Source organism: Physeter macrocephalus, chromosome 8 (genome assembly GCF_002837175.3).
Source record: "Physeter macrocephalus isolate SW-GA chromosome 8, ASM283717v5, whole genome shotgun sequence".
In the NCBI taxonomy this organism is placed as follows: Eukaryota; Metazoa; Chordata; class Mammalia; order Artiodactyla; family Physeteridae; genus Physeter; species Physeter macrocephalus.
In genome coordinates this window covers 32,248,999-32,261,341 of record NC_041221.1, presented here as the reverse complement: position 1 = coordinate 32,261,341, position 12,343 = coordinate 32,248,999, and the positions used below count along the sequence as shown (strand labels likewise).

The 12,343-nt window shown below is 33.5% G+C and overlaps 1 protein-coding gene across 1 annotated transcript in view; it reads left to right on the top strand.

The window, feature by feature from the left end:
* CDH18 (cadherin 18) overlaps positions 1-12,343 on the top strand; it is a 498,169-nt gene that overhangs the window by 379,725 nt on the left and 106,101 nt on the right. The window contains exon 6 of the mRNA XM_024121138.2: positions 7,198-7,385. Coding sequence (XP_023976906.1) covers positions 7,198-7,385 — 188 coding nt within the window. The remainder of the gene's footprint in view (positions 1-7,197; positions 7,386-12,343) is intronic.

The following is a 12,343-nucleotide window of genomic DNA, read 5'->3' as shown; positions in this document are numbered from 1 at the left end:
GTCTTGAAAGCAGTAAAAATCAAAAGAACCAATAATAATATAAAAACAATGATATAAAAATGAGGGAAAAGAGAAAAATCTTTATACAGTAAGCCCAATAGTATTTTATATGTAGGAGAGGACAGAGAGAAAAATTATGAATGTAAATATCCCTTCAAAAACAAAAACAACAAAAAATAAACGTTTTGAAAGAAAACTTCCATGACTAAGAAAAAAGAGACTCAGAACTCAGATTAAAGCATCCCAACATATTTTAATATAAAAACACCACCAGAGCTAAACACATCCTGGTGATATTTGTTTATTATAAAGACCAAAATACATCTCAAAATTATGGATGCAGGAAGAAAGCTTACCTAACAACATTAAGTCAGCTGGCTGACTGTAGTTTTCTCCTCTGCCAAACTATATCCCATCTCCTCACAATATATAGTGGTGCAAATGTGGACACTGTGGTTGGTTTGGGGGGAGTTTCTTTTTTTTAAATAAATTTATTTATTTATTTATTTTTGGCTGATTGAGTCTTCGTTGCTGCATGCAGGCTTTCTCTAGTTGCAGTGAGCGGGGGCTACTCTTTGTTATAGTGCGCGGGCTGCTCATTGCAGTGGCTTCTCTTGTTGCGGAGCACAGGCTCTAGGTGCACGGGCTTCAGTAGTTGTGGCGTTATAGTGCGCGGTCTGCTCGTTGCAGTGGCTTCTCTTGTTGCGGAGCACAGGCTCTAGGTGCACGGGCTTCAGTAGTTGTGGCACGCAGGCTCAGTAGTTGTGGCTCACAGGCTTAGTTGCTCTGCGGCATTTGGGATCTTCCTGGACGAGGGTTCGAACCTGTGTCCCCTGCATTGGCAGGCGGATTCTCAACCATTGCGCCACCAGGAAAGTCCTTGGGGGTGTTTTTGTATTGCCATTTTACAAGTCATTACCTATTTCAACCATCAACCAAACAAAAAATTTGCTTTGCCATGAAGGATTTTTTTTTTTTTTTTTCTTTTGTGGTACGCGGGCCTCTCACTGTTGTGGCCTGTCCCGTTGCGGAGCACAGGCTCCGGACACGCAGGCTCAGCGGCCATGGCTCACGTGCCCAGTCGCTCCGCGGCATGTGGGATCTTCCCGGACCGGGGCACGAACCCGTGTCCCCTGCGTAGGCAGGCGGACTCTCAACCACTGCGCCACCAGGGAAGCCCCATGAAGGATATTTTTCCAGTGATTCTTTACTGCTACACGATTCCGCTAGAATACCCTTCCACAGTTGATGACTGTCATAACAATAACCAGGGCTGTTCTGTTGTAGCTTGTGTATATGACAACCAAGTTATATACTATGAGTGTACTGGGGCAGCATAATTATTAAATATGATTGTTTTTTACAAAAGCAGAGATACGGGTTAAGGAATGTAATGAATGTTTTACTTACTAAATAATGTGAAACATAAATTTCTGTATTTTTAAAAACATGTTAAATGATTTGGGTTTTTAGTTTTTTAATCCATAACCTATTCTATAAGAGATACTGTTTTAAAATCAATTGCTTTGTTATATCAACTAGATCTATGATTATATCTATGGCATTATGAGATTTTAAAATAAATAAATATGTTCTAGCTATGAAATATATAGTATATTTCACATATATAGTTATATGCATGGCAAGTTTTCTCTAGTAAACGCTCCAAGAAAAGGAAACTGGGAAAAAAATAAAAATCTCCCCCTTAATTTTAACATGGAGAATTAAGAACTAAATCTCTTGTTTTAAATTTGTGTTTGTCCTTATGGACCTAATTATAACATTTATTTCTGGGAAACGAATACATGATCTCTCCCTCTGTCTCTCTCTCTCAAGCTAATATATAAATGGTGATACTATGAAACACACACTCAAGTAATATGTTGTGTGTATATATACCATATGTTTATGTGTGTGTGATTATATGTGTCTGTGTGAAATAAAAATCTCAATGTGTTTTGTTTTTTTTTTTTAGTCCTCCTTTCTCCTTTTGAAAATTGGATAGCACTCCTACAATATATAACCTTTTTTTGAGCTCAGGCAGAGTACTCTAAGGATTTTTTGTCAACTATAGAAATGCTGATTAGACTGTACTGTAAAATTATCCAAGATAGTGTCTTTTTTTTTTTTTTTTCCCAGAGAGAGAAATTACTGAGTAAAAACAACATGGAAAGGCACAAGATCATTTACCATGTATACTAAGATTCTATGAGTTATGACCTTTGTTAATCTTATTTAGATAAGAGTGCATTGTTTTCTAAATAATAAACTGACTCTTTCTATGTGATTGAATTATATCTTGAATAGCAAGGCAAAACTTTAGACTCTTAGTCAAAGATTTCTAAATACATTTTGAACCATATCTTTTAAAGTTTCTCCCAAGTGTTTTTTACTCCTATAGGGAATGCCAGTTTTCATAAAATAACAGGTAAACAAAAGTTCGTGTATTATAATTATTATTCAAAGATGATAATACCTAGTTATTTATGGACTATTGACTGTCAGTTGTCAGAATTCTTAAAGGTGATTCTACATGTTATATGTCTTCAGGATTGATAGTTCCATGCTTTTTGTTTTTTGATTTTTGTTTTGTTAGAATTAATGTTTAGAGTAAGTTTTGTCTGATATCTTTTGTTATTTTAGGATAATTTTATATATTTCCTCCAATGGTTAATCATATTATCCTAAAAATGTGATAGAACATAAAGGTATTATATTTAGGACTAAAGTTTCAAAGGTACATGTGAATATTTATGTTAAACACAAATACTGATAAAATATTTGAGCATTAAATGCACACTGGGCTCTTTAGAATATGCTTTCTACTCTAAAAAAACCCGGGTCCCAAAGATCTTGGTTTCCTTGAAATTATTTAATTCCTAGTAACTCTATTTTTATATACTTAGTGATCTTTATTGTCAGAGACGTCCAATGCTCATTGAGTTCATCTCCATTTATCATAATATCTCTGTCTTTTCTAATTTCCTCTTTTAGTAATCCTATAATTATCTCACTAGAATATCATATACACACACATACATACACACTCAGTAGTTTTATTTTCCAAATTGCTGGTATTTTTTATCTTATTAGACAGGCTCTTTATTCATTCTTTTCATTCATTTGCCTATCAATGGACACTCAGGTTGTTTCCATATCTTGGCCATTGTGAATAATGCTGTAATGAACATGAGACTACAGATATCTCTTTGAGATCATAATTTCAATTCTTTGGGATATATACCCTGAAGTGGGATTTCTGGATCATATTGTAGTTCTATTTTTAATCTTCTGAGGGACCTCCATACTGTTTTACATAGTTGCTACACGATTTTACATTCCTACCAACAGTGTACAAGGATTCCAGTTTCTCCACAACCTTGCCAACACTTTTTATCTTTTGTTCTTCGACAATAGACAGCCTAACAGGTATGAAGTGGTCTCTCATTATAGTGTTAATTTGCATTTCCCTGATAATTAATGATGTTGAGCATCTTTTCATATACCTGTTGGCTATTGGTATGTCTTCTCTGGAGATACGTCTGCTCAAATACTTTGCCCATTTTAAAAATTGGGTTATTCATTGTCTTTGTTTTGTTTTGCTATTGACTTGTAGGAGTTACTTATGTATTTTGGAAATTAACCCCTTATCAGATATATGGTTTGCAAATATTTTCATGCATCTTATATGTTGCCTTTTAATTCTGTTTATTGTCTCCTTTGCTGTGCAGAAGTTTTTTTCAGTTTGATGTAGTCACACTAATCTACTCTTGCTTTTATTGTCTAATGCTTTGTGTCATATTCAAGAAATTTTTGCCCAGACCAGTGTCAAGAAGGCTTTTTCCCATGTTTTCTTCTAGGAATTTTACATTTTCAGGTTTTACATCTAAGTTGTTAATTCATTTTAAGTTGATTTTTGTGTATAGTAACATAGGTATCCAATTTCATTTTTTGCATGTATGTGTCTACTTTTCCCAATACTATTTGGTGAAGAAACTCAGTTCCCTATATTCTTACTCTTGGCACCCTCATGAAAGATTAATTGACCTTATATGCATGGGTTTAATTCTGAATTTTCTGACTTGTTTTATTGGTCTACATGGCTACATTTATGCCAGTACCATACTGTTTAATTACTCTAACTTTGTAATATATTTTGAAATTGGGAAGTATAAAGCCTTCAGTTTTGTTCTTTTTTCTCATGATTGTTTTATATATGTTGGGTATTTTGTAGTTTCATAAAAATTTTAGGATAATAGTTTTCTATTTCTGTGAAAAAGTGCTATTGGAATTGTGAATAGACTAGCATAGCATTAAATTTGTAGATTTCTTTGGGTAGTATGGATATCTTGACAATATTAAGCCTTATAATCCTTGAGTACAGGATGTCTTTCCATTATTCATGTCTCCTTTAATTTATTTTGTTTTATCAATGTTTTGTAGTTTTCAGTACACAGTGATTTTATCTCCATGCCTAAGTTTATTCCTAAGTATTTTATTCTTCAATGCCATTGTGAATAGGATTGTTTTCTGAATTTCCTTTATGGATTATTCATCGTTAGTGTATAGGAACACAACTGATTTTTGTGTGCTGATTTTGCAAACTGTGAATTTTACTGAATCTGTTTCTTCATTCTAACAGGATTTTTTTTTTTGTTTATTTGGTTTTGTTTTTGTCTTATGGAATCTCTAGGATTTTCTACCTATAAGATCATGTCATCTGCAAATAGAGATAATTCTACTTCTTCCTTTCTCATTGTTTCCTTTAACTTTTTCTTCCTTATTTATTTGGCTAGAACTTCCAGTACAATGTTGAACAGAAGTAGGTGAGAATGGGCTCCTTGTCTTCTTCTGGATCTCTGAAGAAAACTTATTTTTTTAACATTGAGTGATATTAGCTCTGAGTTTATCATATATGCTTTTATTATTTTTAGGTATCTTCCTTCTATACCTAGTTCATTTTGGTATATATTCAATAATAATGAAATATTATTCAACCCTGAAAAAGAATAGAATTCTACTATATGTGACATGCATGAACCTGGAGAACATTATGCTAAGTAAAACAAGTCAGTCACAGAAGGACAAGTACTGTATGATTCCACTTATATGAGGTTTCCAAAATAGTCAAACTTGCAGAAGCATATAATTCAATAGTGGTTGTAAAGAGGAAAGAGAATAGAGGAAATGGGGAGTTGTTGTTCAATGGTTGTAAAGATTCAGTTATGCTAGAAGATTAAATTCTAGAGCCCTGCTGTACCACATAGTGACTATAGTTAACAATGCAGTGTTGTACACATTCAAATATGTTAATAAGGTTGATCTCACGTTAAATATTTTTACCACAAAAAACAAAATAAAACAAAAACATGCAAGGAAACTTTGGAAAGCATTGATGTATTTATCACCTTGATTTTGGTGATGATATTGCCAGTGTTTGTATTTTTCCAAACTCATGAAATTGTACACATTAAATATATACAATTCTTTGTATATCAAGGGGCCACCTTAGAGACTGCATACTAAAAGTTGTTTCACAGTTTACAATTCATAAATTCTCAACTATATGGAAAGTGTATAAAGTGTTAAAGTACTAATCTTAATATACTCCATTTTGTCTAATGGGGCATGGGGAAAAGTTACTATACTTGTAATACTTGGTGTATCAACAAGTATCAATTCTTCCTTTGCACTTGATCTTCTTCTTCCAGGGATATGCTTCCTCTTGTAAGACTCTACCAAAATGTTTTCTGGGCCATGAATCTTTATGACCCACTGGCACAGATTTTTGCAACTTTGTTTGTGAAAACAATGTGCTTTGTAATACTACTATCATAATAGTTCTGTGATTTACTTATTTATCTCTGTGTGCTGGCTTTTTTTGTGGTTTTTTTTACAAGTGTCATCATCCTAGTTTTAGCTAGTTGAAACTCCTTTGTGAGGTTTACTGAATTATGGGAAGTTATAGTTTAGCTGGAATTTGTAGACTTTAGAAACCAGGAACTTGACTTCCTAGACTACCTCAAAAAGTTTTAGGTGATATGTTCTAATTTATTTTGCAACATTTCTATATATTTTTTCATCAGAACAGTGTTCTATTTTGTATGTAACTGCCTAGGAACATCATAATATTTTTAAGGATTCTAAAAATTTTTATGGCCCTTAGATTAGTTATTTCCACATGAAATTTGGAAATATTTCCATTGTCAGAAGCCCCTTTCAATGTTTCACAGCCTTGCCATCAAAGAGGGACTGACGTTCTTTCCTAGCTCCAGTTTGAATATTTCAGGGAACATACTCTTTTTGTGAATCATTGTGAATGAGCTGCCTATCCTTTTACTCTTCAACTGTGAAGGGAAAGGTGGAGTCCTATAAAAACGTGGGTCTCATGCTCTTCCCAGGTCAATTAGCTTTATCAGGAGGGATAGAGCCTTTAGCAATATGACAAATCCTGATAAAAGCACGTGATTCAGCTCAGGGGATCATGTGTTTCACAGAAGAAGGTGTTCTACCCATGAAATGTTATGTTGGTGAGGGCTGTTGAACTGAAAAATAACATTTGAAGTCAAGTAGTGTAAATATATTTACAGAAGAGAACTGGGAAATATCTCTGTTGAATAATGAATACACACAGACACACACACACACATGTCGATGTTCAGTAGCAACATATAGCACTTTAAAACATACAGTTGTACCTTTAGAAGCAAATTAGAATACTCCATACACTTACCAGATGCACTAACCTAAAAAATCTTATTATCATACCACAACTAAACAATTATTACTTCAGAGAAATTATTTTTATAGATGTTTTATATTCACTTATCCATGTGGTCTAATTGTATTTATGTATAATGTTAAATCACCATTGATTTAATCATGGTTGAAAATCTTTATAAAATTACATTTTAATTAAAGATTTCTGTTATTTATATAGCTATTTGAGATTTGTTATAATAAATAACTTGCTGTAATAGATATGATTCTAACTTGACAAAACACAATCGGTAACAACATGTCCATTATGCTTAATGTCTAATTCATAAGTGTCTATAGGAAAATGTGAACATTTGTGAAAGAGATATAAGTATAAATAGATGTATGGTCTAAATATTTTAATGTCTCTTTCTTATAAGATTATTATTTTATGAACATTATTATCATTAAATAAGTTTAATATGAAATATTTTTCAGAGCACTATCAGCTGTATGTTCCTGAGTCAGCTCAAGTTGGTTCAGCTGTTGGGAAAATCAAGGCAAATGATGCAGACACTGGTTCAAATGCAGACATGACATACTCCATCATTAATGGTGACGGTGTTGGGATATTCTCCATCTCCACTGACAAAGAGACCAGAGAAGGGATCCTTTCCTTAAAGAAGGTAAAAAATATATATATACTGTTAGTGATTTAGGCAATTCACTCATCTTTCCATGAATGGAAATGTGGCAGAGGTATGAATAATGTATATTGTCAAGTCATTAAACTGATGAAATATTTCCTCTTTAGTATGTAATTACATTTTAATTATGATTATGTCTAACTGTTTAAATCCTCTCTTAAGAAATGTATTTTAGTAGGGTGAGAAGATTGGATATAGAATACACTATGAATGTGTCGCCCCATCTTTGTTTTCAGATAACAGGTTTATCATGAATGCCTGTTCTATTAATGTCATTACTCTATGCTGTACTAATCAAAGTAGCATTAAGAGACCTTCTAACTAATGTAAAAAACTTCATCATGTTGGCTAACAATATTTATGAGACGAGTTTTCTTGACGGTCATGGATCTTTTAGTGAAGCCATTAACCTTCTCCCCCATTCTTTTTTATTCCTAAGAATTTGTCATTGGACTAAATCTACTGCTTTTTGCTTTTAAGAGACAATAATGCTCATGTCCTTGTAAAAATGAAGTGGAACACAGGTAATTAGCAAAGAAGGATTTAAATGTAATTCCTAATGCAGTATGTCTCAGTCTTTAAATGTTTAACAACTTCAGCTTGTAAATCTAGTAACATTTAGGTCCCTAGGCCCTTCCCTCCATATTTTGATTCAGAAAGGATGGAGTGGGGGGTAAAGAATTGGCCTTTTTAACAAGTACTCCAGATGATTCTACTGTGTAATATGTTCAGAGCACAGGCTGAGAAATTTTATTCTGATGTGCTACTATAATATCGAATTGAACCAATCTATTTTTCAATGTATCAATCATCTATTTATCTGTTTGAATCTAGCTATCTTTCATCTATCATCTAGCTATCTATCTAATCATCTATTTGTGTGTTTTGTATACACTTTTCACACTGTGTAAAATCTCATTTATTCTTCTAATAATCACAATTTTATATTGATTTAAAATTGAGGATTAATATGCCTTTTGTATGTTACAAAAGGGGCCAGCAAAGTAGAGCTTAAAGTGTGTAAATAAGTAGTAGTCATCACTGGTCTATATAAAAGATTGATTCTTCACCTAAAATATCTCATTTTAATCTTTCTAAGATTGTCAAACTTGGATCAAAGATGTGTTAATCAAAATAGTCAACTTCCATGTCTTTATTTAACAAATATGTGAGCTTTGAGTGTCTCTTATGTGCCAGTAACTGTGCTCTACAAGAGTCATGAGAGCCTCAACAGAACCAAAGTCACTGTCTTCTTGCAGAGAGCTTCCAATCTATGGAAGTGGAGAGATAGCAATCAAATATCACATGCATTCTTAGATAGGTAATAAAACTGTTCTATGAAGGAGAGTTATACAGTGCTGTTGGGAAAACAAAATCTAGGGTGTTTGGTGCTGTCTGATAGTCAGCAGTGATTGAACAGAGAACTGAAAGAAACTTAGGAGGTAGTTAGGTAAAGAGCATTACAGGAAGAGGAAAGAAAACACAACAAGAACCGGAATGGAGTAGAACATGGTACAGTAAGGACCTAAAAAACATCATTGATCCTGTAGCAGAGAGTGAGGGAGTTAGTGCATAGGTGAGCACACAGGGCCTTGTTAAATTTTACCCAATGGAGAGCCATTGAAGCTATCTGAGCAGGAAGTGATAAGGTCTCATTTGATGTCAATATTTCCAATTAATTGTTAATATAAACTACACAAGGACAAGACTATTTTTTAACTCATCGCTGCATTCCCAACGTCTAGCATCTTTTCTGACATTGCGTAGGCATTCAATAAGCATTAGGGTAATTAATGGATATACTATGGATTAAAAAAGGAAGTGAGGATTGTCTGCTTTTCATTCCTTGGATGGCTTCTTCACTCAGGTAAATCCAGGTAAACAGATGAATAACTCGTTCTGAAAGATGAGTCTTGAACCCTAGGGAACACCAGTATTTAAGAAACAAGCAGAAGGCAGGAAAGAAATAGTCTTTGAAGAAAATATCAAAAAACAGAGGTGAATTTTATCATTGAAAATTCCCAAGGGATGCTGAACAGGAGGAAGATAGTCATTAAAAATGTGAAGGATTCTAGAACTGAAACACAATTTAAGATTATAAAGATTCATTCGATTTGGCAAAAGGGGGCAGGGTGATTCTCAGGAGCAGTTTTCAGCTCTCCATCCACATCATCTGCATCATCATTATCATCACAATAGGTAGTAACAGCAGATAACATTTGTCAAGTGTTTCCTCTGTGTCAGGATGAGTTTTAAGAACTTTTCCCAAATCTTTATTGAGCTGGTACACCTATTATCATTCCTTTCAATCTAACTGGAACATTATGATATAGGGAATATTATTATTCTCACTAATAAAACAAACTGAATCACAGAGATAAAGAATTGTGTCCATGTAGAAACTGATTGACAGAAAATTGAACTCAGGAATCTGTCTCTTCAGAGTCTGTAAAGTTACCCATTTTACATACTTGAATGAAATATATATATTTATTATCTGCTACAATGAAGAGAAGAACAAATTTAGTGTGGTGGAGAGAAAATTGGAGTCAAGGAAATGGGAGAAAAAATTAAAAGGAAAAACAACAACAACAACACTATCCCCTTTGAGAAGCTTTGTAGTAAAGCCAGGGAGAAACTTTAAAAAGCAAATAAATGAGAACATCATAAAATGGAGATTTTAATTGTAAGTTGGGAGACTGAAAGTGTGTTTATAGCAGATGGATAAAAGGTCAATAGAGACAAGAAACTGAGGATACTAAAGAGAGGGTAATTGAATTTAAAAGATGCTCTGAGGTAGAAATGGCCCTGTTTAGGATCTCGATCACAGGTGGAAAGAAAGAACCTATGATAATATTCCTCCTTCTTTGACAAAATCAAACAGGAGGGAGAAATAAATGTTTGCAGATAAGTTTGCAACGATTTAGCTGGAATATGTGTGGGGTGTGGGTAGCAGGGGGATCCTTGCCTATTGAGAACTATTGTCTTTATAAAGTAGGAATTTGTATCATGTTTGCAAAAAGTGAGGGTAGTGGTGGATGAGGTGAATACACACGTAATCCAAAATACAAGTATATGTTGTGGGGTTAAGGACAATGGGGATCTTACCCCTCTGCATGGCCTCAATTAATTTGATGCTGTTTGTGAAAAATGAAGGCAAAATGTGTGCCTTCACATTGTGAAAAATGAAGGCAATATATGTGTGCACATATATGTAGTTAACATTCTCTATTCTATATTGCATACACATATACACATACTCAGTAGGTATTTTCAAGATAAGTGTTTCAATTGCATAAATGGTAATGACTATGTACTGAAAATAACCTTGATAATGAGTTCAAATTATCTTTTTTTCCTGAATTTATTTTCTAACGTAGTCTGCACTTCCTCTAAAATGCATTAATGTTTGCATTGATCTATTTTCTTAATCCTTCAGATTAGGATTATCAGTTTTACAGTTATTCCATTGCTATATATTTTATGTTATAAATAATTACAATTTGAAAACTAAACTGTATAACTCTGTGGATTTTAACCTTTAAGAGGCACTCATTCAGATAGCAGGGAACAGAAAAAACAGTCCTTTCAAACCTGTTCCTTATTTAATCTCTAAGGCAGCTCACTTTAGCCAGCAAGGTAGAACAGCTAATCTTCCCAAAGATCAAAATCAGCACTGCTCTATAAATCAGCTTGCAGGAGCATCTGCACATTCCTGTCCATATCATGCCTTCATCAGAAAATTGCCAAGTTGAATTCACTGGTCCATGGTGTGGTACGTTGTAAATACACTTTGATAACTTTCATTTATCGTTTAATGGAGCCTGACTGGGTGGAAAGGGGGAAAAAAAGATATGGATGAATGCAACTTGATGTGCTCTTTCCTCTGACATAAACCCTGTAGCTAGGGATGGGCTTCATAGCAGTCTCTCCCAGATTCTCTTCTTGTGGTCCATATGCCAATTTGCTTTCTTTATAACAAGCAGTTGTTCCATTTTTCTTTTTAATTCAAGGCTCCAATCCTATTTGCTTTCCTGACTCTCAGCAAATACTGTCTGTGGTATCACTTTTCTTCTTCAAGTGTATTTAACTGCAAATACAATGCCTCACATTTTAAGCCAAAAATCTTAAACTTGGTTTTCAAGTCAATGAAGGGTGGTGGAAAATACAATCATTACTGTCAGATGAAATATAAATTTTGGTCTTGCCATTTAAGAGAGCTATGAATTATCTCAAGTCTTTTAATCTTCAGTTTTCTTATTTTAATGTTTTACGAAGTGATAATTACAAAGAGATAAAATAAGGTAAAATAGTACTCTAGGCTGTCTGGCTAATAAGTACAATAATACCTCAATATCTTTTGGAAATCCAAAAAAGAGGGGATATATGTATATGTATAGCTGATTCATGCTGTATAGTAGAAACTAACACAGTATTGTAAAGCAACTATACTCCAACAAAAATTAATTTTAAAAAATAAAAACAAAAGTTACCATAAAAAAGTTCAATAATACCTCAATATCTACATTTCTTGTCTTCCTTTCTTTTTCTATTTGCACCAAATTTTAGTTACACTTTCCAGACCTCTCCATGTGGCTATTTTACTGCCCTCCTTTATTTCATGTTATCCAAATCACCTATAATCACACAAAGAATGACACATCCTTTGTATATTTTTTCGAATGATGTCAATATTTTCTTATTGAAGCATAGTTGATTTACAATGTTGTGTTAGTTTCAGGTGTACAGCACAGTGATTCCTATATATCTATATCTATCTATGTATCTCCTTTTTCAGATTTTTTTCCCTTATAGGTTATTATAAAATATTGAGTATAGTTCCCTGTGCTATAAAGTAGGTCCTTGTTGGTTATCTGTTATATATAGTAGTGTGTATATGTTAATTCCATCCTCCTAATTTATCCCTCCCCACCCCC